Consider the following 27,217-nt stretch of genomic DNA (forward strand, 5'->3'; position numbering starts at 1 on the left):
AATCTCAGTAATAGAAGAGAACACAGAAAACTTCGTTACCCAACTGTGTATTCACAGACCTGTTTCTTCATTTGGAAAGAACAGAAAAGAACTGGATGTGCATCAGAAACTATGTCAAAGGTGACCAACAGTACAGAACAGCTTACACCTAAGGAACAATTAAGCAGATTAAGGCACTTCATACTACAAGTGACAACTGAGGCTTATACGATAGAACTCAACAGAAATCAAAGGAATGGAGAAGCCTGAGGGGAGACCTCATGGCAGTCTGCACCTTCCTCAAGGGGAGCAGCAGAGGGGGAGGTGCTGGTCTCCTCTCTCTGGTGACCAGCGACAGGACACAAGGGAATGGAATGAAGCTGAGTCAAGGCAAGTTCAGATTGGACATTAGGAAAAGGTTCTTCATTGAGAGCAGGGCTGGTCACTGGAACAGGCTCCCCAGGGAAGTGGTCACAGAATCAAGCCTGTCAGAGTTCAAGGAGCATCTGGACAACACTCTTCGGCATATGCTTTAGTTGTAAGCAGTCCTGTGAGGAGCAGGGATTGGGATTCAAGCCTTATGTGTCCCTTCCAACTTGAGATATTCTAAGGTACATAAGGAATTATTCAGCAGTTATTTCCAGTGTAAGAATCAGGGGATATCAATGTAAAGGGACAGAATATAAAACCAGATTGCCCTACGGACTGGACCTGTGAAAAGTGATCACTGAATGACAGAACAGTCAAGGTTTGAAGGGACTGCTGGAGGTCATCTTGATCCAGCCTCCTGCTCAAGCAGGGCCACCTAGAAACGGTTGCCCATGACGGCCATGTTTGTGTTTTTTTAATGTCTCCAAAGATGGAGAACCCACAACCTCTGGGCAACATATGCCAATGTCCTGTCACTAGGCACCACCCAGAAGAGCCTTCTCTTCTTTAGGCTGAACAGTCCCAGCTGCCAGGCTTTCCTCACAGAAGAGATGCTCTATACCCTTCATCATCTTCATGGCCCTTGGCTGACCTCTGCAGTATATGCCCACATTCCTCTTGAACTGGGGAGCCCAGAAATGGATCCAGCACTCCAGGTGTGGTCTCACCAGTGATGAGTAGAGGGGAAGGATCACCTCCCTCAGCCTCACTAAAGCAACACTAATGCAGCCCAGGATACCATTAGCCTTCTTTCCAGCAAGTGCACATTGCTGACTCACATTCAACTCAAAAGGACCACCCAGGTCCTTTTCTGCCAAGCTGTTTTCCAGCTGGGTGGCCTCCAGCATGGGGTTGTTTTTCCCCCACAGTGCAGGACTTTGCAATTCCCCTCGTTAAGCTTCACAGGGCTCCTGTCAGGCCACTTCTCCAGCCTGTCAAGGTCCCTGTGGAGGGCAGCACAACCCTCATGCATATCGCCTGCAAACTTGCTGAGGGTTCATTCTGCCCCATCATCCAGACCATTAAACAGGCTGGACCCAGCACTGACCCCTGCAGTACACTGCTTGTTACTGGCCTCCAGCTGGACTTTGTACCACTGATCACCATCCTCTGGGCTCAGCCATTCAGCCAAATTTCAATCCACCCATCTCATCCAGCCCATACATCAACAGTTTCTCTATGAGAATCTTACGGGAGACAGCCTTCCTGAAGTCACAGAGACAATATCCAACTGCTCTCCCCTTACCTGCCAGGCCAGTCACTTCACCACAGAACGCTATCATGTTGGTCAAGCATGACAAGCAGCAGAACTACTGGAAATAACTTTTCCGTTTGATAAGGAAAACTGTGCTATATTAACCCTCAATCAGAATGCTTCTGAAGCTGAAATTTGATCGATCTCCCAGCACATTTCCTTGCCTGTTAGCCCCCTTAGTCCTTCCACTATTTCTTTGTTACAGAGGAAAAAAATAATTGTTGTTTCCACCTCTATAGCATTATAGCACAAAGCATCACCCCCAAACCTTGAGAACTGTACATTATCAAAACTCTTATCACCCATGTCAGCCTTGACTACCCGCTCATATTCTGAAATACAGAAAAAGGGTCTTTTTGCCTTTATTTTCCTTCCCCACTACCATGCTGTCATCCCATTCCCTTTCAAGAGTCTTTTGAATGTCCTCTTTACCCCAGTGCCCATTAAGAACGTCATCTACAGTACAGAGACCGCCAATATATCCAGGCTAATGGTGTACACAAATGGGCACTGAAAGCCCCACATATCCATCTTCAAGCTTTTTGTATACTTTGATTGTGTACTTTGAAAGAGAGTTAATGTGTCTTACTTCCAGGACACCTGAAATAAAGAGGTCCTTGCCTGTGATCCCTCAGATTTATGATACTGCAAATACACAAGTACTGAAGCATCACAGCAGACGCTAGTGTTTGGTTTGCTGTTTGATACATTTGTAAGAAAACACTATTTTTCTGAATCTTACATCAGTATATTATCCATAATCTCACAGACTTCTTTGCATGAAGGCAATCCTACTCCTTAAGTACCCATTAACTGTATTTTATACTAAACACTGTAGTAAAGTAGATAGTACTTAAACATACTCAGTAAATCCTAGCTTCTAGCCAAATGCCATTATCACCTCCAGACATGCTTTAACAACAAAGAACGTTGAGTCCTACTCAAACAAACACTTTACTGCCCTAAACCAGATTGCTACAGCTGCGTGAGAAAATTGGAAATTTATTATCAGTTTAATAAATTCAGGAAAATCAAAACCAATCTGGCAGCAATGAATCCAGTGAAGGAAGTTAACCCTTCCCCCTTAAACACGCAGGTAGTTTAGGTGGTTAAATGACTCTCATTGCTATATAATTAACTTATAGGCTCTGCAGTGAAAAGGTCTTTTTCAATCAGGCACCATGGACTAGAAAACAAAGCAAATCCCAGTAACTATTTAATATCTTTTGTTTTCACTACACACTGAACAGTGAAGCAAAACAGGGGGGGAAATAATCAAATTTAACTCGTGTCACAGCATCCCTTGAAGATAATGTCATGAAAACTATTTTTATTGAAACTTGAATCTTCCCCCCATAAGGTTATTTCATTATTTATACTTCCAATATAGTATGAGAAAAGGAAAATAAGTGAAGCTTCTATAAAACTATCATGAATACATTAAAGAATGGAAGAACCGGCCTCTCTCAAAAGTGTTAGAATGTGCTAGCGTGATTTGTAAATATAGTTAGTAATTATAGAAGAGAAATTAATGTATAAAAAAGTAAAGTGTACCTTACTGTGTACAGTTAAAATATTATGTAATACATTTTGTAACTGATTAATCTCTTACTGTTTGAATAAAGAGTTTAATGTGTGAAGAGACAGTCTAAAGAAAATCTAGTACCACTCAGACCCACATTATACTAGGTTAGACTTGGAACATTTGTGAGTCTTGTGAATTAATTCACAAGTACTAACCTAATCACTGATTGTCACAAAAATAATATTTTACCAACTCATACAACTTACATACATCCATAGAAAACTACTTAAAGACTACCTCTTTGGCCTTTTTTAGCAATAATTTGACACATCTACTTTATAGTAGTCCCAGAGTGTTTCTAGGATTTTTCCAGCAAACTGAGTTATTCCCCTTGACCATAGCAGGCATAGCATCTAGCTGATACTCCCTTCCTTTATCTTTTCACTTTATTCTGTCTAGTATTATACTGATTTTTTTATTTCAAGTTTCTCCTTTCTCTGGATGATTGAGTTAGTAAAATTACTCTGATTACGAAATCACAGCCAGAGTCAGTTCACAGCTTCCCTTCATTTGTTTTTGCAAAAGAATAACAATTAAATGAGTTTATGTGGTATGAAGCCCCTTCTCAATAGCTCCCCTCCAGAAGGGGTAGTAAACATAATAGCTCTAAGTCAGTGTTCCTCAAGCAGTAAATATTTTTGCTCATGTTTTATATTAGATATCTGAAAAATAACAGACCTATTATTTCAAAGTGTCAGTACCAAAATATTGAACACTGATATCCAGGTACCACTCACAGAGCTAGGATTCCTGCCTTTTCATCTTTAAAAAAAAAATCACCATTGAAGTTAACACACAAGTTTTATTCCACATTTTTATCTGAAAACAGCAATATGTATGTTCATGTTCCATTTTTTTTGAAAAATGAGAGATTTATCACAAGACTAAGGAAACAAAACACACGGAACATAATACCTGCCTTTGTTCTGGATCCTGAATTGGCTTTGCCAGATATTTTTTGTGCTACAGAATCTTTTGCAGTCCTACATGTTGTCAACAAGAAGTTATTCTTCAAAAAAGAAACCAGTTGATTGCAGACATAAAACAGGAATGAGCTAAGTTTGATCTGATGACTAACAAAGAACAATTGGAAGTTGTGAACACATTACAGCAGCGATCCACATCACTTCTTATTACTTTGAGGTGTAAGACAGCAAATTCTAACCTACAAGTGACATGTCACCTGTAAGTGACATGAATTGGTTTCCCTACCCCAGCAAGGAAGATTTATCCGTATTCTTAGACTTACTATTATTGTCCTCTAGAATTTAACTTATCCAATATATCTTAGTTTGAGTAAGAACTGATTGACCCTTAAATCTTATTTTTACTTATTCTGAAGATAGGAATGTGAGGTTTTAGAGAGACAACACTACTTTATTTGTGAAGTGTCCTTACAGGTGTACATTAACATGTATTTAACACATGTTTATTTGCAGTCTTTAGTTAATCATAAATCTCAATTCACATTTCAGTAGTATTATCACTTACATTGCACTGATTCAGGATGGGAATTCAAATGCATTAAAGAAACACTGATTCCAAGAGGTAGATCTTGCTAGGTACTCACTATACCAGCATCACATTAAACAGCATGGATCCTCTAAGCTTGCTAGCACAATAAATTAAGAAGTAACTGGTATTATTCTTCATTTTATACAGTTGCCTCCAAAAAACCATGTAAGAATAATGTCAGTTTACGATAAAAACAGAGGAATGAAACCCAGACTTTCACCAGGGAAAGAGTCTCATGTCCCTTGTCTTGTTGCACAGAAGAGTGCACTTTAGGCGCTACCTAAAGAGGTTAAGTGCTCAGCATAAACATCACAAAATAGAAGTGCTGTGATTAGAGCTGAAGGTCATCTTTAACTGTATTGGGACAAAGAAAAATAAAAATGGGGGTAAGAGGGCAGAAGGAAGCAGCTGTTTGCCCAAGATCAATGATGAGAAAAGCATATTCCTACAGGTAAAGCTCAAAACACATACAGCCCTTCTACATCGAATTCCATCCGCTCACCCGTAAAATTTTACTTGGCTCTAGCCATTAAAAAAAAAACCACAGTCAAGAAAATCTGGAACAAGCCAGAAGTAGCAGAATAAAATACCAATGCACAACCATTATGAATTTACTTACCATATACAGGAATACCTGTGCACAAGCTAGAATTTTGTATGCAAACACAAACAAATTGTTTTTACAAAGAAAAATTTTGGTATGGAGCTAAACATACATGTAACAAGTCTTCTTAAAAGAAGGCACTTGATAAGATGCATTATCTCCAGTTTCAACATGTCTGATAAGGAGTAAAAGAAAGGCATAAATTAGTACTTTGGTTCTTTTAAGTGAAACTATTCAGGAATAATAAAGGCTTAAAATTGGGATCTTAAACACACTCAGTTATTGCATCTTCAACAGGATGTTTCATGTATCAAGGCTAGTATCTGAAAAATATTCTATGGAGTATAAAGAGGTTAGGATGGAGGTTTTAGACTTCATTTTACAAGTCCTTTCAAGATTTGCCTCAATCTCTCCTAGATATCTCAGGGATGCTTGCTATTAAATCTGTTTTATTTAGCACTAAGACAAAGCCTTTAACAAAGCCTTCCTGCAACAAAAGCATTACTCACTGAAATCAATTTTTGCTAAAAAAGAATCAGAGCATTACAAGTGAGTTTAAGATCTTTAACTCAATGGCTCTAGTATCACAGTAGCAATGGCATTAAATTCCACTTAAGGAATCTTTTATGCTAACAGAGCCCTTGAATTTGAGGGGAAATAAGGACAAGCCAAACTTTTTCTTTAGAACATATATAAAAAAAGCAGATGACAAATACAGTTTTTAGCTGTCATTTCCAAATCAAACAGTAATAACTTTTAAATTTACCCTGAAGACACTTCAACAGTTTAGGCCAATAGGATGAACTACAAAGGATTTTGTGAGCTACTTAACAGCATGTATTATCTTATATAAATTGCAGGTTTGAAAAAATAATTCACCAAAATCCAGAGGTTGAAACTAGTGATGTTAGAAATTCAGTAGTATGAAAATTTAATTATGCATTCATGTGCTAGATACTAGTAGTGGAAATTAGGTACGACATTTTAGTGACAGTCAGACCAAACAACTTCTGTATCAAACACTAGCTTAAGGATATATGAAAAATTAAGGAAACAAAATAAAACTGTGAGCATCTCTAGTCAGCATCTGTAGCTGAGCTGTTACAAACATCTACAGGAAAGCTAAAACCAGACATTTAAGAACTGAAGTAAAATTAGCAAAAAACCCAACTCCAAAATCAAGTGAGATCTCTAATTTGCAAGCACTTTTGTATGGCTGATAAGAGTGCTAGAGATGTGAACGCTAGTATATAATTACTGCTACTCTGAACAACATTAAATCAAGAAAAGTAGAATAGATATATTACACAATATTACTTAAGGATATAAGAAAAAACATTTGTTGTTTTAGAGAAAATTTTATATTCTTATATGATACAACCAACAGTAAGTGTAAATTCTCTAAATTAAGATTAATTCTGCATTCTGTTTGCAATCATTATTACAGGATACATGTAAATAAACAGCTGTATAAATGGAATAATTCCTAGTGGTTTTTTTTCCTAACTTGCTTAATCTGAGTTAAGACACTTCAGAATACTATTTTGAAGTTATTTAAAGCACTGAAATGTAAGTTTCAAGCTTGCATTAATAAGTACCATAGCTACCACTGAAGGAAAATAGTTCACCGTAGAGAACTGTTGCACTTAGCTGCTGCAGCCACGATCTCTGTACTGTAACAGAAACAGTTATGCACTTTATTTAGTTTTTGTTTTCACACTTCAGGACTCAAAGGAGTTGAAGCTGTCATCTCAGTACTGCAAGGAAGACTGGGGATGCTAGAGTAAAAATAAAACATCTCCTGTGTCAGAGAAATAAAGCAAAAGCAGCAGCAGACTTGTCTATTCCTGACTTGAACAAAAGCCCCTTTTTTATGAAATAAGCACAACACATGAGACTAGATTCAAATTCTACCTACAAAACACTGCCATAACAGTATTTTATCAGACTATAAAAACTTTAATACCGTAAAATACGTATATTCTGTAAGTTAGAGAAATGGACCTGAAATTCATGTCTATTGAGGCAAGGTTTACCAGTTTCAGGGCCATGAGCTCCACAGGGCCAATACACAGACCCTACATGCACCGAAGGAGCAACTGAAAGTTAGAAGTCATTTCAAGTCAAGCAGCACAGAAGCAGTCTTGCTGTGCTGCCCACAGTAAGACTGAACATCAATTTACATTGTTTCTTAACTTAGGTACCATTCAAATTTAAGAGAAATTTCAGCACCATTGTTAATTCAGTTTAAGCTATACTACCTTCAACAAATCAAGTTTTGTTTCCCTTATCTTTTGCTCTTATTTTTGGGTGTCCTTCACATATTTCACTATTGTACTCTGTGGGTTCTTTTGCATTTGAAGGAAGAAGCTTGAAACAGACACATTCCAACTGAATTCCACGGCAACTGAGATACCTGGACAAAGCAGGAACTGGTACTCCTCTTGCTCGAATAGATGGTTTCCCACGAACTACTGGAACTTCTGCATTTTCTGAACCACCATTTAAATATGTTAATTCTTGAAGCTGTGCCTGTCTGATTTCATCATTGTAGTCCTAAAACAGGGGGCAGAGTGAGAAAAAAAACCAAACAGTTCAACCACTACACCAAGTTAGTATCAACAAACACTGCTCCTGAAAGTTTCCTCTTGAGTTGAACATCCTATTGAAAAAGTCAAATATGCAGAGTATTATAGGCATATTATTCAGTCAAAAATTTCTAATATAATTACAGATATATCTGCAATTTTTGCTTGGGCATGTTTTTCTTTCCCACTGCATATTACCTCCATGTAGCTTTACCAATTAAAGTGTCAACATTAATATGCTGTAGATAGGGAGAAACAACAAAAAAGTCCAATTTCTGAGCTGAGACCTGGTTTGTTGTTCCAGTTGGAGAATAATAGTGTGTTAAAAACAAGTAAAATTGCATTGCCTGGTGTTGCAAAGCAATACAGAATAAATACACTGTAGAGAACAGCCCCTGACAGCTAAGGAATAGATTAGACATCTCCACTTTTAAAATCAAGAGTTAAAGAAAGAATAAACAGTGACATTCATACAATATAAGCATGCACTATTATCTAATAATAAGAGCTCCAAAAGTTTCAGTTTCAGAACATGCAAGGATAAACAATTTGAAGACACATGGCTCGTTTCTTATTCTACACAAATCTTCTCTCAAGGCCTATCAGAAAGAAAGCTGAAGTTATTTACATGGGATTAATATGGTACTTCTCAAAGACACAAGAGCCTTTTCAGGGACCTTGAGCCAACCTCCAAAACTAGCACATCACACAGGATAAAATAGATAGAGCAATCAACTTGAGCTGCACATATTTTTCTGCTATGTTTTCTCCACCTAAAGTCAAAGAATGCATCTGTAAAGGTGAATCAGAAAAAGAAACACTTTACTCTATATACATACACACTAAGTATGAAAATGCCATCCAGAGCGACCTTGACAGGGTTGAGAGGTAGGCCTCTGCAAACCTCATGAAGTTCAACCAGGCCAAGTGCAAGGTCTTGCACCTGGGTCATGGCAATCCGAAGCACAAATACAGGTTGGGCGGAGAATGGCTTGAGAGCAGCCCTGAGGAGAAGGACTTGGGGGTGTTGGTGGATGAGAAGCTCAACATGAGCAGGCAATGCGCGCTTGCGGCTCAGAAAGCCAACCGCATCCTGGGCTGCATCAAAAGAACCATGGTCAGCAGGTCGAGGAAGGTGATTCTGTCCCTCTATTCTGCTCTGCTCTGGTGAGACCCTACCTGGAGTACTGTGGAAGATGTCCCTGCCCAGGGCAGGGGGTTGGAACTAGATGATCTTTAAGGTCCCTTCCAACCCGAACCATTCTATGATTCTAAAATATTAATAGGTCCTCTAGTAAGAATGAAGTAATACTTCTGATATGGGAAATCTGATTTTATTACACATATGCACTCGGCAGGTACCAAAAACACCATCAGGCAGCCTTGGATCAGACAACTCACTGAAACAGAACTCCAGAACCTGAAAGGAGATTAAGAGATGTCTGAACTCAAAAGATCTGTTGTCCTTGAAACATTCCGCTTCCTCTAGCTTCCACAAACAGAAGTAAGAAATTTTTCTTTTACACACAATTGCTGAAGATAGTTACTAGAGTTAATATAGTGGCACTAAAAGCATTATGTCCAGACTGTCTTAAATAGGTTCTGAAATTTAACTCACAACTGTCCACCTGAGATCATCCTCTATTTAGCAGCAGCAACCAACCAGCAAAGATGAATCTTGATCAATACACCAGCAGCAGCTCTCCTTGGGATCATCTGTAACTTGAAACCTTATTCCAATTTATCATTCTTTTTATTGAATGTTAAGACAGATCTCTGCAAAACCCTATGCAGTTTTGCAAAAAACTATAGTCTTTATCCTAGCAGTAATCAAAAAATAGTTACCAGGTTTCCAGCCACCTTTATACAAACACAATTTTCACCAGCTTGCTTAAAGAAAAGTGAGTTTGCAAAGCCCACCAGCTCTTCCAAATGCCATTAAACACTGTTTCATCATCACACCTTACAAACTGAACATGCAGGAGGCAAGGTAGACTTTAGGAAAAAAACTTGTAAATTCTGCTCATGTTGTAAATGGACTCCTAAAGGCTGTTCTCTCAAAGATATTTCTATACTTAGCTTTAAAGACATGAAAAACAAGTAACTCGGGTAACCAACCACAAAGCATAATTAATGTTGTGGCTGTCAAAAGAATGACTACCACTACTCAAAAATTAAGCAAAACAGTCTAAGAAAAGTCCTATTGGCCAAAGCTGCAGTAATCATGGTATAATACAGGACACAGAGGTGAGGGTGAAAGTACTTGGCTTTTTGTTTTAACTGACAGAAGTAACTCTGGGATAAATTAATACCCAGCACAACAGCCATCAATCTAACTGTCGAACTGACTGCTGACCAGAGGGTCTGGCCAAAATGAAGGGAGTGGCTCATTTAAAGGAAGACAAAAGAATATACTTGAAGTCAGAAACCACAATTCTACCTGCAGAAGACAGGGGAGAATCAAGGCAACATAAGCACAGCCAAATAAATTCCAGTTAGAAGGTTTTATGTCTTGTTTGAGTTATACCAATAGTTTAAAGGAAAGTACACCACTGCAGCTGCTGGAGGCTGAGCTTCACTGCAAAGGTGCTTGTCTGTGGATCTTAAAAGACTCAAGAGGAGAAGCTAAGGCATTTTTGCTATAGTCAGCTACAACAAGGATATTTTGTACCCTACATTCTAGCACCAGTTGTGATTCATTTATTCAGGCATGATCTGAAAACTGAACAATGACCATATTCAATTACAATCAGCATCTGAAGTTGCTGGAAGACACAGTTAGTTTACATTGTAAGAACACAAATTAAGATCTAACCATATATACCAATAACAGGACTTACTTTAAATAAAACTGATAGTTTGCTAAGAAAGCCACAACAGACCCTATAGAAAGTAAAAAATCACATTGCATTTGTCAGCAGTTAACCAAATGGTAGTTCTAGAGAGGACCAAGTGCTCCTTATTGCTGCCTGGATTGGCTGCTGCAAGAGGATGGGGGGAGCAGGGGGAAGAGATTAAGGCATTTAGAACCATTCTGATAAGATTACATTTGAAAAGCCAAAGGGAAATTAAGACAGTGTTGGCTTGATCCCACAGTTCAGAAAAGATTATGTAGCATCGGTTCAGCTCAGTACAATACAGATGCAGCAATCAAAAATTGAGATGGAGAAGTGTACAACCAATAAATGGAATTGCTCATTATCAGTCCATAATTCCGCTGGCTTAACAGCAGCAGGGGAATGGCTAGGTTTTGATAAGCTTGCTCCATTTATTATGATATTAGGTGAATCAGGCTCAATGAAGAGGAGTAAGATATCCGATAAAGGGAGCAGGGTGGGATCAGATATATCCTTATTTCCAGTACATGCAAAAAGTACTATCAAATTGAGCATGTTTTCATCTAAAAAGAAAACAGATGTTTCCTCACAAGAATAGCCAAGAACTTCGTTCTCCCTTAGCTCTTCATGCAACCAAATCATGAATCATGTAAGAAGAGTAGCCTTCAATATTATGACAGCCCGGCATCCCTACAAATATTCTGTTGAGTATCTCCTATCTAATTAGTTAGAATTTTTGAACAGTAGCATGTTTATTTACCTCTTCATACACATCAAGACAAAAACCATTCAGAACGAGCAGACGAAGTTATGATGTGGTACTCGCTTCTTAATAAGAGAAGATAATTCTCAGGGCATTTTTTTGGGGGGGGGTTGACTGTCTTAATGTGCAACCACATTAGTACATTATTTCACATCAGGATCTATTCCTAAATGAACCTCCTGATGATCCTTACTTATCAAGCTTTGGTTTGTGTCATGGGGTAGTATTAGGGCATATGAATTAACTTTCATTCAGACAAAAACAAGCCAGAAGAAACACTCAAGGAGCACATATCAACTCCAGTCACTTGGAGACTTAAGTTTCATGGATCCAGACTAGGTTTAGTACGAATTAAAATCCCCAAGATGCACCCAGTAGCACTCAGGTCATTAGCACCAACTGCTTCACCCTAGAGTACAGCTGTCAGTTCTGCCCCCACCAGGCTGCAGTGGCCACACAACACATCCCCAGCTGGTCCTAGAGTACAGCTACACTGACTACACTCTCTCAAATATTTATGTGCTGCTGTCACTCAGATACACACCATCGTAAAGTTCCCTTAGCCAGGTCCCCCACAAATCAAGACTAACACTTGGATAACATTTGCAGGAGTACGAAATAAACAGAAGTCAACGCACCTTGAGGATGCTTTGCTTTCTATATTCATTCCTTTGATAACCAATAAAAATAGAACATTCACCAAAGAGCTACTACAGTTAGGAACTTTACACACAGTAACACCACCTCAAATGCCTCAGCTTTTTAGGACAGCTTGGATTGTTCCAAGCAGTTAAATGTCACAAAGCAATCAAGGTTGGTCCTTACATGAAAAGCAAATAAAAGAATCTTCCGTAGAAAGACACTGGAAACCCTGCAACACCATTGTATATACATATCCCAAACCTGGAGTAAAAACTTATACTGGAAATCACATTTCATACATCCATCCATCGCAAGTGAAGTATACACATATAACCCATGTATCACTAGCTTTGCTAAAAAATACAAGACAATTTTATTGATTCTCAGCACTGAACACTAAACCAGGATTATGGGTTTTTATTCACATTTATTTATTCTTAGTGAATCAGAACCCTATGCTGGTGCTTTAGGTGTATAGAAAACACAAGGAAAAGCTCTACCTTAACCAAAGTTATTTTTCCATATTTTACAGGGTTTTTACAATTATTTGTAAGCTTAAATATTTTGCACATAACCAGTTAAGCAAGAATAAGTTGCTTTTTAACTAAAGGTCATATCATGTGGTGAGAGTGTATGTGGACAGTTATGTATTCACCCAATAACTGCCTATATCAGAATGAGAGTTATTTGTGAACATAATCACTACTTTCACAGGTGAATGAAAATAAACAACATGACCTGACCGATGTCACACAGTAAGTTAGTTTTACAGACAATTTCTCACTTAAGGCTACCAGAATTTTTATGAAAAAATTAAAATACTAACAGGGATGAGGAACTTCTTGATTTCTTCCAGTGCATGTCCCATTCTGGCATATGCTTCTGCTGGTGGAGCAAATACTTCAATTAAAACATGCAGGTCATCATTTAGGTGGAAGTACTTTGCCTCTCCACTTTTTCTCAACTCTTCCTCCTAGGAGATAAAAACATTGTTTTTTTCCACCTTCTTATTTTAAACATATTATAATGCAAGTGTTAAAGTTGCTTCAGAAGCATTTGCACATACTGTTTATTTATGTTCAGATGTCAAGAAGTAAGAGAGTATCACATTACACTTCAAACCAATCATGTTGCTAAAATACCAGAATAGTATCAGTTTGCTTATCAACAGTAAGCAACTAGCAACACACGAAACAGGGTCCATCAGCTTCTGTTCACATACAGGAACTGCAGCACACGGGAGAATGCTTCCAGGAGTCTTCCCAAGTGCACCAGTTTCATGTAAAAGACACTGAGAAACATAAGTAAACTTGAATCCTCTTTTCTCAAGAGTAAAGTCTTCAGAAACAGATTTGATCTAATATTCCACAAGAGCAAGGTTCTTTTACAAATGTTATTTCAATCTTAGTATTATTGCACTGCCTAGATACTTCTCATTTATTCTCTGTTCTCACTAAGACTTCAACCCCGTGAGTACATTCTTCACATTCTTACATTCTAAGAGCATATGAGACAAGGGAGAAGGACATCAGAGGAAAAAACTAAAGAGTTCACTAGCTATTTCAGAAAATACTTTATTTCTTTTATTCTACTTCACTCAACACGACTGAAGAACCATGATTTCAGTGTAGTGGAATGGAGCTGAGTTCTCAAATACTTGTGTTTACACACAAAATGTTCACAGACCTGAAGGACATCATTTGTTAAATCTCAAACAGGCTCCCACCTTCCTGTCTGTATCTGACAGGTGCATTCCATGAGACTGAACCACCATTAAAAATAATTTCATTGTATTACCAGATAACATCATATCAAATTCTTAGCAGTTCTGCTATTAAAAAACCAAAGCCCTAAGAATTCTCCCTTGATGCTTATGGTATTTAGCAAGCACCAGGTAAGTACTTTATCCTTTACTAAAATTATAGCTCCAATGGTAGCTGAAATCTGCCCTCACACACACCCCTTAATTGTGGGTTGAGGTTTGTAAGTGTCAATCCATTTCTGCTTCTCGTTCTTGTCATCATGCCTGGTGTTTGACTATGGGGATGCTTAAAAAAAAAATCAACATAATCCAGTCAGCTGTTAGAGCATCTACAGCAAGAATAGTAAGAGGCCAGAGTCAGCAGGGTTAGACTTTGTCAGCAAAAACATTATCTTGTCAATACAAATAACAGATCTTAGAAATAGCAAGTAAACCAATATAAACATTACAGCTCTTAAGTATTTAGTTCTAACAGGAAGTGTTTTTCACCAAGCATTTACTTTCAGAACAGTTTTCAAGACATACGAACTGTCATCTAGCACTGAAAGCTAGATGTTTTCATCAGTGGAGTTCCCCATGATTTTTGGTGTATACACATGCTATGAAGTATTCCCTGCCTCTTTTTTTAAAGGGAAAAAATACCAGTGTAGTTGATGTGCAGAGAAGTAAAAATTAAGAAAATTCATTTCTGTGGTTATCAATCAGCTTGCCTAGTAATAAGCAATAGAAGAGTCACAATTTCATGTGCAGCGCCCAGTGAAAAAGAATTTCAATCAGCAATTTTAACAAGACATAAGAAATTTCAGTGCAGGTCGTTCTAAAAATCATTCCTGTGAGCAAGCTTTTCAAGTAACTTTATTCTTTCTTCTTGCTTCACTTGTAAAGTTCACTGTGATTAAAGTTGGTGGCTTTTTTTCCAGTTCTGTATCATGACTTGGCAACATGCTGCTCTCCACAGCTCTTAACAGCACACAAGTGAGAATGAGCTCACTCGCTGCCCTACATCTCCCAACCTTGGGCATACATTAAGCATTTCAGGCTTTTTTTATTCCCCACAATGACCGACACAAAAACCACAGCTTGTTCCCATTCCAGTATCCTTCACCGCCAGTATTTAGAGCTCCCGCCAAACCCTCTGCCTTCTGTTACTTGGCAATACGCACACTGGCCAGGCTCGCCTGGTCCACGTGGATGCTGCGTGGCTGGCCAAAATGGAGAACTCTTTTTATCCTCGACTGCAATGGAGATTTGAGAGCTGATGAAAGTAAAGCAGATATGGAACAAGGGAGCTAAAAGACAGCAAGGTGGCTACTTCCTTTAGCTTTTCTAAAAACAAAATCTGTCATTTAATTCTCCATTTATCACACCAAACAGCTCATGGCTTGGACAGTCTGATTTTAACTTCATGTTTCCAGTAGACACATCCCTGCAGTACTGCACTCTGGGAGCCCTATGAGAAAGCTTACTCTATTTCCTTTGTACCTTGTGTGTCGTATTTCATCCCTTCATGGTTCCGAACAATGCACAGTACTAGGCACAACTTATGATCTGTAGCCACACAAGACATCTGGCAACATGCTTACTAAAGACAGTTAATACGCTTTGCCCCGTATTCTGTTGCACTTATAGAGCCTTTTGCTTTTCATCCTACTTTTTAAGCTACCAAGAACCAGATACCAGCCCTAGAAGTCCACTGCTTTAAATCTGAAGCTGAATAGCAGTATATCAAAATACGCTCATATTACTGTCCATTTTCTTCACTAAATCACTGATCGAAGTTCTGAGTTTCTTTAGGCACTACCTGGTATTTTTCACGTTACCTTAAATTTGGCTTCTGTCTGATTTTATAAACCATTCGGAATACTCAAGTTGAAAGGCCTGTACCAGTCCCAAACTATTGCTAACATATGAATAACCAATTTGAGTGGAAGGTTTTAACTTACTTCTTTGGATTCACAACAGTCTTGTAATGGAATAAAGAAATTCTGAAATGGGTTCTTTTAATTTTTCACTCACCCATAGACACATGAAAGCCTGAGTGGTCTAGAGAAGGTATCTCAGCACTGACTAGTGAAAAGTCAGTGATAAAGTGACAACACAACTTGAAAAAAATCACGTTAGTTTAAAAAATTTACTGATTTTTTTATATTGGATATCACGAGTAGATACATGAAAAGGTCCTCCAGATGTTGACAAGTGATGGAAATAGAAAACTAGACTGATTCTAGAACTCAGCTAAAGGAGTAAGGAAGAAAGATACAGGAAAAAAGATTTCCCCAATGTGCTCTTAAACCCAAATCTATTAGGAAACACACTGGACATTCAAAAAAGGCAATTCTCCAGTCAGAGCTGGAGAAATACTGCAAGGGCATGTAGCAATAGGACAAGGGGTAACGGTTTTAAACTAGAGCAGGGCAGGTTTAGATTAGACATTAGGAAGAAGTTCTTTCCAATGAGGGTGGTGAGACACTGGAACAGGTTGCCCAGAGAGGTGGTGGAGGCCCCATCCCTGGAGACATTCAAGGCCAGGCTTGATGAGGCTCTGAGCAACCTGATCTAGTTGAAGATGTCCCTGCTTACTGCAGGGGGGTTGGACTAGATGGCCTTTAAAGGTCCCTTCTAATCTAACACATTCTGTTATCTAGACTGGCAACTAAAGAACCAAGAAAAAGCCAAATAAAAATTTGAACAATTAATTCATTACCAAAGGAAACAAGAGAAGTTCACATGATTCAAACAAACTTTTAAGATTCTTCCCCAGGATTCTGACCCAAGTTAAGATCTGAACTTTTCAGCTTAAGCTTCTGCTTTTAATAAAGCAAACTTTTTATACTGCAGAGCCATTAGAAACACTCAGGGGCCCTCCTACTCCATGACACATCATGTTTTTATGTAGAAACATAATATAGCAACAGAAGAATGTTACACATGCCACAGTAACTGATAAAATTCACCAAGTATCATTTAAAACTTGGAGACTTTGTCATTCTAGCTTCAAGCAAGTTTAGTTTATATTTTTATTTCTTTTCTGGTTGAACTGTCTTATTTCCTTTTAAAGTTATAGCACTGTAGTTTTTCATAATTACGTAGAGTTGCATTATCTGTATTATTTATTACATTAACAGCTCCCATTCAAAAAAATCCCTCTCATCTTCAAGCCTTTATGTATTTGTATAAACATAATTTATATTTATGTAAGTTATTTAATAAAAATATTTTCAAGAAGGAATTAAAACAAAGAATTATCACAGAATAATGAAATTTCTTGGTTTTGACCAAGTTAAAGAGTAATAGTCTAAATCACATAATATTTATATTTTGCTGATGAAGAAATGTCCTGAAAAATATATAGTTTAGGAAATTCAGTAGCCAGCCCTCCAAATCACTCTTCCATATGCATGTCATTATCAGTCTTTACAGCACACAGTATCTTTTAAGTTTCAGACTACGTAACCACAGAAAGATTTCACTGGAGGCCTATAAAACATGGTATGCTACAGGTAAGAAATATATTCACTTTTTTAATTTATATCATCAGGAGTACTCCAATTAAAAAATGCAGCTTACCAGACAGGTGACATGGTATCTCCTCACTGATGTACACATATCTACTACAAATTTACCCAGATTTATTTCAGTAAAGAGTGAAACTGATTTGTACATACACCTATCAAGCTAAGAGTTTCTCTTCTGCTGTCTACTTTGGCTCCTGTAATGTATGCATCCACTATAACCAAATGTCTCCCATAGGAACAACTGCAATTTGCCAATTGCTCAAGCTGCATAAGTCATCCTCAGAACTGTGAAATTTTTTTGGTTGTATTTTATCTCCTTTCATCAGCTGTTTTTCTTTCTGTCTAGAAATTTTATGAAGTGATATTAAATTTAAATGTTAAATGTTAATGTGGGGGTGGTGCCACACTGGAACAGGTTGCCCAGGGAAGCTGTGGCTGCCCCATCCCTAGAGGTGTTCAAGGCCAGGCTGGATGGGGCTTTGAGCAGCCTGGTCTAGTGGGAGGTGTCCCTGCCCATGGCAGGGAGGTTAGAACTAAATAGTCTTGAAAGTCCCTTCCAACCCAAACAATTCTATGACTATTATTCTATGACAATATATTTTACATAAAAACGTTTGATTCTATCTAGAAGTCAGGTTCCTTCAAAAGGAAGGGCACTGCCATGTTCACTTGCGTATTACTTGCTACAAGTTGTACAAGATGAATCTAGAACATGCCACTGGTAGCACTCCACTTACATCCCCAAGCACCACAGCTGGGGGGGTGAAGTACAACTCATTGTTGCCTCAAAATACTCATCATGAGAACGGACTTCTTGGCAAAGAGACTCCATCTGAATCTAACCAACACAAGGATATCTATGCTTTTTACTTGCTCCCCAATTTTTGTCACCGTGTTTGTTCACCTCCCCCAAAGATTTTAGAAAAGTTACAAAATCCAGGTATTAAGCACTCTACTAGCATACTCAGGTCTTACCTTTGTCTTGTCCCTCATAGAACCTTTTCCCAAAATAGACATTTTTGTCAGTGTTTCTTCCTGTAAGCGCTTTAGAGAATTGCCACGTGGACCCAAAAGTTTTCCCACAAAGTTGAACTGCAAGAAAACAAAAAAGTCATTAAGCTCACTGGATTTTTAAGCATAAATGAAGTGGAATATTTTACTGAAGCAACTTTTTGTTCTAGGTGCAAGCAAGTATTAGATCATAAGCTACAGCCATTAAGTATAAATGTGTAGGACAGTTAACAGCATGCCAGTGGCTCCACCAGCTGCCAACAGAAACACAGATGTATCTGAATTCAAAGAACTCAAATAGCATAAATAGAACATTGTTTATCACATTCAACACTGAGAACAGATATGCTCAAACTGCAATTCAATTCTCAACAATTGTTACCAGGTACCTAAAAACAAAGCTGGCAGCAATCTCAGATAGCATACTAACCAACCAAGGCTCTGAAAACAAACAAAAGAAGTATCTTAATTGCCTTATCCTCCCTTGAAGATTTATGAAGTAATACAGCAACCTGTACAAACCAACCAAAGCTCTGAAGACAGAAAATATTTAATTGCCTTATCCTCCCTTGAAGATTTATGAAGCAATACAGCAACCCATACAATATACCCTACACTAAAAAACAAGCAGGGAATTAAATCCAGAGAACATCAGGATTTAAGTCTAGTCCCAAACCAGAACCAACACTCAAGATCTTCTCAACTGCCAGACAAACCCCATTATCACTGAAGTTTACCAAAACCAGTTGGGGTTCATAACCACGGCATTAGACCATTGAGACAACTAGGGAGAAGTGGTGAGCCACAAAAATAAAGGAAGACAAGGAAAATCCAACCATTTCCATTTATTGAAAACACCAAAACGTACAGCTGGTGCTCTTTCAACCTAGAAGGTGCTTCAGAGGGAAATTAAGCTAAAGAAAACACGTATTAAAAAACATTCATAAACGGACAACAAGAAAGGAGACACTGCCTATTGTCATTTCAAGGACACAAAATTGTACTTAAAGCCAGGATGTGTGAAAGTTCTTATGAGCAATGCTCCATAGGGCATATATTCCCAGCCCCACATACAGGGAGAAAAGCTGTGTACATTCAGCAGTCTGCTTTTGTGTATCACTGCATTGCATTTTGGAAAGTATATGAAATTTGAAGAAGAGTTACAGAAGAGACTTCAGTATTCACCAAAAGTATGCAGACAACTATTTTAACTGGGGAAAAAATTCACAGGAGCTGATAAACATCAGCTACACTTGGAAGTTTGTACAGAATGTTGTAAAAACTTCCTGAAAGTAATGATTTATTTCTGTATTAGATTTACATAGCAAGGCTTTGCTAGCAGGAGGACTACTGGGGTGGCTTCTGTGAGAAGATGCCAGAAGCTGACACCATGTCAGAGAGAGCAGCTCCAGCCAGCTCCAAGACAGACCTGCTGCTGGCCAAAGCTGAGGCCTCAGTGACACTAGTAGCACCTCTGGTAAGATATTTAAGAAATGGTAGAAATTTCTGTGCAGAAGCCAATAGGAGTTAGAATGTGAGAAAATTCTGCAGACTCCAAGGTCAGTGAAGAAAGTTGGGGGAAGAGAGATCCCTCCAGGTATCAGAGTGGAGTTCCCCCTGCAGCCCATGGTGAAGATCATGGTGAGGCAGGCTGTCTACCTGCAACCCATGGAGGACCCCACACTGGAGCAGGTGGACATACCCTGAAGGAAGTGCAGCTCACTGAGAGCCCATTTCAGAGTAGGCTCCTGGCAAGAGCTGTGACACATGGAAAAGAACCCATGAGGAGCAGGCTTCCTGGCAGGACCTGTGACTCCATGGGGGACCTACACTGGAGCAGTCTGTTCCACAGGGTACAGTATTTCAGGAAGGGACATATGCTGGAACAGATCTTGAGGTGTAGCCTGTGGGAAGGACCCACGTTGGAGAAGTTCATGAAGGACTGCAACCCATGGGAGGAACCCCCAATGGAGCAGGGAAAGACCATGAGGAGGAAAGAGTATCAGAGATGAAGTGTTATGAGCTGACCACAATCCTTATTCCCCATACCCTTGTGCTATACAAGAATATTTACTGTTCCAAATGAAACTTTGTAAAACCAAAATACTCAAACTGTTGGAGTCTCAAGCAACACCATCATGTTAAGATACTTTTAGACACAAGAAAAATAGTGATGCTAACCCTGTTTGCTCTTTAAACTACTTATTTGTGGCCTCAAATTTATGAAATGGTTTGTAAGTTCTTTGACTGTTTCTTTCACTGTCACTAAAGGGCCAAGATGGGCTCCTTTGATCTCCCTATTCCTCTGGAGGAATCTGAAATTACTTGACAATGGGGTAGCAGCTCAAAACAATCCTTTGTTGCTACACAGAAAGTGCTGACACAAAAAAGGCCCAGCTGCAGTCACCCTACAGCTCAGGAAGTCTACAGCTCCATTTCACCTACTTCAGCTTTAGACAAAAAGAAATGCAAGCATTAAAAGCTTACTAAATATGAAAATATAATTTTATTCCCCTTAGTACTTGCAAGTTCCACACCCAATGTGGACCGGAGTTAGAACCAAGACACAATTGAGCACGTTGCTCATGGATGACTATAGTCAACAGAAGCTACTAGATTTAAGGCCCTGCATGGACTTGTCTTTCCTGAAATTATCAGGCCACATCAAGAATTCCTCAGGCAATTTCCTTAAGTTTATTTTATTAGGTATATTCCTTTTTTCCTTATAGGTCCTAAGATACAGTCAAGGAAAACATTCATCAGAAATAGGATGCCCAGCAAAATAGTAGAAACTCCCTTGCTGAGAATATTCAGGACATTCAACAATATATTCAGAATATTCAGACATTCAGAATATTCAACAGTAGGCTGGACCACATGTTCTCTAGAGGTCACTTCCAACTTGGACTTCTGATTTTATTATTACTGAATCTATAACTGCAAAGAAAGCAAACAAACGGAAACAATTCATAACAAGTCTGGACTTCCACAAGGCAATAATTCCTTGTCAACAGTTTCCTTTAATAAAGGATCATTACTTATAAACCGGGAGTTCATAGTTAACCTCAAATGAAAGCTTTCATGTAGTAGAATACCACATCAATTTTTCAAGCATTACTTAAGATTACTTAGGTTTACTTTAAAATAGCCTTGTAAGTTATTAGGAACAAAAAGAAACACTGCATACATTTAAAAAAGATTTTTCATTTACAATGAAGTATGCTGAAATTGCTTCAGGATGTTGAATACTTACAGTCTGATAGAGTCTAAATTTCTAGCAGTAATCTTAGTTAAAATATTCAGATTAAATGTCACTCAAAGTTTTTGACTGCAATGTAGGAGTAGGCAAGCAAGTATTTAGTATGCAATGCATAGCTCTGAATATCACTTCCCAACTGGAACAAACAACTACCTGACAATGAAAATACAAACTACAAATCATGACAAATGGCAGTGCATATCTGCAACAAAAGTGAAATCCACTTTGTATGTAATCGAAGTAACTAGGCAGCTTTGGAGCTCAGAGAAGACTTGGGTGTTCCAAAGCACAATTGTTTTCTCCAGATGTATTGTTCATTTTAATTAAAGCAAAATAGTTTATTTAAATCTTGACCTACAAAGCTTTAATGCCACTAAAAGCTGCCATCTTCTCAAAACCAAAAAATCTCCAGCATTGAAGCTAGACATTATGGTAGCTATACAAGTAGCCGCACAGATGACATGTTCTAGATACCACACTAAATGAACATGAAAATGTATTAGCTATATCCTGAGATCCACTGAACTATTCTTTCCTGTGCACTGGGGCTCCAAATATTAGATCTGACAAGTCTGAAGCATGAGAAACCTGTGCTGCAAGTCTGAATTTCTGCTGATTTGAAAGCTCATACCTCTAGATATTGCTTAAAGACAAAAACAGTGAAGGTTACTAAAAAATGGCTTACAACGCACTCCCAAAGCCTTTTTGCTCCAACATAAAGCTAAAAAGCTTTGGAATATTCAGTTGATTATTCCAGAAATAAAACCCATTTATGATATTGAATGAATCCTTTCAGTAGAAAAAGAGATTTACCTTGAACAGGCACTGATTTTGTTCGAACTATTTGGTTTTTTCCCTTTTACATCAAATTGGAAACATCTGATCAGCAAAAGGGTTGGTTTTTTTTTTTACATATTTCATAGAGATAGAGAAACACTCAGAGTTAAACCACTAAGTTACTATCATTATTTATACACTTCATCACCAGTATTCAAGGAATATGAGGACACAAAGTTACAAAGCTGACACACAGCAACACAAGTTTTCACTGCAAAATTAACAAATCCAGCCTATCTGCTGGTGAACCAGAAGCAGATAAACCTGGACGATCCAAGCTAGCTCTTACACAAGATAGCTCATGTACAAGTTTCATAGGTACTTCCCACACCTCACATTCCTAAAGTCTATTTGCCCAAGAACAAAAACCAAATTCAGGTCTAGTATTGAACTCAAGCTTACAAACTCTGAATTAGAGGCACTGAAAAGTAATAAAAAAGATATCTGAGCACCTGTGTACAAGTCATATCAGTCATAATCACTAGCTCTGGCTCAGAGTCAGACATGCCAGACTCTCCTCTTCCCTCACGCTTCTCCCTAGTACAGCTCGATCATATCCAAACTGCCAACTGCCAGAAACACACAAAGTCGTCCTCAAGTTCACCAACTTCAGTTTAACCTTGTATTAAAGCAGTCACACTGCTTTCCAGAGCAAGGTGGGCTGGAAGCTATTGCCATGGTCACAGTTCTACACAACAGCTGAACTCTGAAGAGCCAGCCATGAATGTTATTCTACACTGGATGGATCATCTGTGTTAAATCAAGGATTGTCTATACCCTGAAATGCTTCAGATGTCTTAGATAAGGATCAGGTTCTTACAGATAATGGTATATAAAACAATAAAGACCCCAACTCAAAGCTGCTCCTAGACCAGCAACTTGTTACCCCCCAGCTACGGTTCAAGCCAAATAACACTCTGGTTGTGATAAATTATAACATCTGTAGTCTTACATCATGACAAAGCATCACTAGACACACATTAGTCTGAGCAAAAGGATACAGGATTTAAGAGGTGTTCTTACTTCCTAAAACCTCTGATCACTGCAAACACATCCTCCCATATCTACAGCTCAGGTTTACTTTATGGTTAAAGATACACCACGAAATGCAACAGCCCCTTCAAGTTCCTCAGATATAGGATTCTAACCCTTGGCCACAGCGTCTACAGGCCCACAGATACTGCTTAACCATACTAAAAACAAATATGTTTCCCTTCCAGAGATTATCTTAAACTGCTGCATAACTATAAAATCTCCAGTTTCAAATACATTTTTAATATAAAAATATATAAAAAATGAATCAATAATCAGCTTTTTGTTTGAAAATGGTTTCTCCTTTAGATATTCATAAGTCCTCATTTTAAGAAGCATTTTTGCAGATATAGTACAATGGAGATTATGGGTATCACTGCTTAACATCCATTTCTCCAGAACCTCCAAATCAAAATGACTTCAATAGTTATCTAGAGATTTATTTCCTTACTACATCACTGCATGAAACTATTCCCTGAAAACAGTTCTGGAGAAAACACAGCAACAAAAATGACACAAATGAGTATACATTCTTTTGTAAGCATTTAATCTACTACATGAATTTCAGCAAAAAAGGAATTAACACCAATGCTACAGTGTTTTAAATGTATATGTTACAGAAAGGGGGATATAATAGGAAAAGTAATCCTTGTTTATCCCCACCAAGACAAGTCTGCTGAGAATGGTTCATCCAGCTTAAAATACTTAGTGAAAGTATAAACACTTGACCAAATGCTTTCCTGTAAAGCCCTAAGCAAGCCATTGTCATTAAAGCCATAGAAAGCTCTCTTGGCATATCAGTTTCCTGCAATGGTTCCTCTGTGATAGGATCACTAGAGGAAAATAAAATTACTTAAATTAAGATTCAGAGCACTTTCCCTTACAATGACCTGAAACCTGGAAGACAGCAAGGTTTTTCTTACCCATTTGAAGAAAATAAGGTTCCTATAGAAAGGTAAATACTTCAAGCTTCTACATTGTACCACATCAAACTACTCTCTCCTTCACACAACACTGTAATAGGTCTTTAAACATTTATTCACAACAGGAAGCTTGGTCAATTACTATAAAGTCACTCAAAAGTTATCCCTGGCATTACATTTGATGTTTGTTCCTCCATGTCACTTAGGGTTACACAACAACATTTTCTCATTCCTCCTTTTAGTCTTTAGAGCTAAGCTATTCTGAAAAATTGTTTTCTAGTCATGTGTTTAAAATATTAATCTCTCCATGACTTTACATAACTACAGATACATTGTATATGACAATGACATTTTAAAATTGGTATTTTCACTTCAAGTGTTGAGCTAAAAGACTTACATGGATACAGTTCCTTAAGTCAGTAACTTTTGAGAATATATATTTAAAGTATCACCTCAGGGAACACAACACAAACCATTTCTTACCAACTTCTGAGATTTACCCAGTATTTAAGTGTAGCTCTATGAGTAATTTTTTTTAAATGGTAGCCTGTCACAAAATGGAAATAATTGTTCCCATAGTTTTGATCCATCTCATGGAAAACCATCATCATTTTATTTGCCATCCATGGAAGCTATTTTTCCTCCAAATTCAGAACACTTGAATTCACAGACTGTCACAGCAAAATCAGATTTCTGAAACTAAACTACTTCACAATGCATACTGATTAAATGCATGGGAGGGGGATAACACCCTCCTGCCTCACTTGAGCATATCTAAGCTATGAAACAGCTTTCACACATGCTGGGATTTCACAGCAGTATGGGTGAAAGGACTCTCTGGATCTATCCCAAGACAACCACATCATGACCTTCCATGGCCAGCTCGCTTTTTCTACCTTTATCTTTAAGTCTGTGCAAGTCTGAATACTATTTTCAAGCATGAAATGCAATGAAGTACATGTTTATGGGTCACATTTTCACACTTCACCTAAAGTCAGTTGAGGTATTCAGTTGATCAAATAGCAAGATGTATTAAATCACCCTGAACTCCATCACCTAAGCTGACAAGATCTCATGCTGCTAACTGCAGTTTAGACATACAGCATCCATGTGACTCCTACATAACTTGATTTAGAACTGAATCCTACCTCAAGAAATTGGCTCTTTTCCCAAAAGGTTACATAAAAGCCCTAACCTCTTTAATCCTTGCTTCTAGCACCTCCCAGTTACAGTAAGATCGTAGACGCATTACCAAAGCTTATTCAAGCCTCACCTAAGTACTTCAGATTAATTTCTCTGTCACAGCAATTCAGACTTCTCCAAGAAATGCGTAGAGCAGGACCAATCTAAAAAATTCATAAACAGACTGTATACAATCAGATTTTGAAGAGACTTGACTGAACCTACAATCTACAGAAGAGGTTCCACAAGGTTTCGTCTTACCAAGTAAGAATAGTGTCACCATATCAAGACTTAAGGTATTTTTAATGTATACAAGAGTCTGGAAAGAACACAAATGAAGAAATTAATTCAAATGCACAACCAGCCTCAAGCAGAAATTGAATATAACTCCTAGGACTATCCTGACAAATTATTTCATAAAGCAGACAAAATTCAGGCTGTCTTGGTTATTCTATCACCTTCTATCATGAAGGTACCTTTCATGTCTTCCAACAAAAAAAACCATTTAGGCCAACCAGCTCCAGTATGAGATATCAGGCCTGTTAGCATTGCCAAAGTCTGAGCAAGACAAAAAGGTCCCAGCTAAAGGATATAAATATATAGCACCACAGAAGCTACCAAGAGCTGTTAGATAGAAGGCAAGTTAAGCACAGGGACAACTGTTAGCACACCAAGCAGAAGACCAGAAACTCTTAAGGTTTTTTCAAGGAAAGCAAAGATGCTCAAAAAAGTGAGATAGCTACATTTTTGAACCTGAGGTCTACCAGATTCTTTTCCAATAGAAACCCAGCTGCTTTGAACTTCAGTGGAATAGCTTTCTGCTGCAGTTAACCTGTCACCTTCCAGGGCTGTCAGAGGTAATGAGGCTGAATTTGCCCAGGACCCAGCTCTGAGCCTGTGAGAATATATCTGACAGGACAGGTAATGTGAGCAGGCATTACAATGCCAGGCTGATCAGATCAGAGCTAGGGCTGCCTGACCTGTGTTGAAGCTGTTATGATTTATTCAAGGAGTCAGAGAGAAGTTTTGAAGAGGGAAAGGGCAATGAAATACTTAAAGGAAACTTAGTTAACCCTGTGTCAGGTCTAGGAAGCTGTCTGAATGGGGGTAGTGCACTGGTGGACCGCTTTGGTCCAGAGACATCATTTATCACAAATTATGACTGAAATCTCATTAATCCTATCCGTATAAGCAGCAGTCATCTTTGCTTGCTGGAGTCATTACTGGCAAATATAAACAAAGGAAAAGTTTCTGCTAGCAAAATCACTTGCATTGTAATTAAGTTTCATTTTCAGATAAACCTGTTAAGGATTTAATAACTTTAATAACTTGCTTTTTTGATCCTGTTTAAGAGCAGGAACACTTATTTGGAAAAGCACTATTCTATTCATAAAGGCAAATATTTTTTCTTCACCACTTCCTGGCTACCTGAGTTTACCAGATTCAACCCAAACTGGTACCCTGATGTTAGTTTGGCAGATTTATCAATTATTGTAGTG

The 27,217-nt window shown here is 38.2% G+C and overlaps 1 protein-coding gene across 5 annotated transcripts in view; it reads right to left on the reverse strand.

The window, feature by feature from the left end:
- KHDRBS3 (KH RNA binding domain containing, signal transduction associated 3) overlaps positions 1–27,217 on the reverse strand; it is a 94,019-nt gene that overhangs the window by 40,003 nt on the left and 26,799 nt on the right. For 4 of the 5 annotated variants that reach the window (XR_008464992.1, XM_054192346.1, XM_054192344.1 and 1 more), the window contains exons 3-5: positions 18,450–18,566; positions 13,024–13,170; positions 7,784–7,923 (exon numbers count right to left, since the gene is read on the reverse strand). Coding sequence is in view for 4 of the 5 variants with exons in the window: in XM_054192346.1 (XP_054048321.1) it covers positions 7,784–7,923; positions 13,024–13,170; positions 18,450–18,566 (404 nt within the window). In the remaining variant the exon portion in view is untranslated. Of the gene's footprint in view, positions 1–5,479; positions 5,543–7,783; positions 7,924–13,023; positions 13,171–18,449; positions 18,567–27,217 lie in introns of all 5 variants that reach the window. The other variant, XM_054192345.1, reaches the window with a different exon arrangement.

This window comes from Rissa tridactyla, chromosome 2 (assembly GCF_028500815.1).
Source record: "Rissa tridactyla isolate bRisTri1 chromosome 2, bRisTri1.patW.cur.20221130, whole genome shotgun sequence".
NCBI classification, from domain to species: domain Eukaryota; kingdom Metazoa; phylum Chordata; class Aves; order Charadriiformes; family Laridae; genus Rissa; species Rissa tridactyla.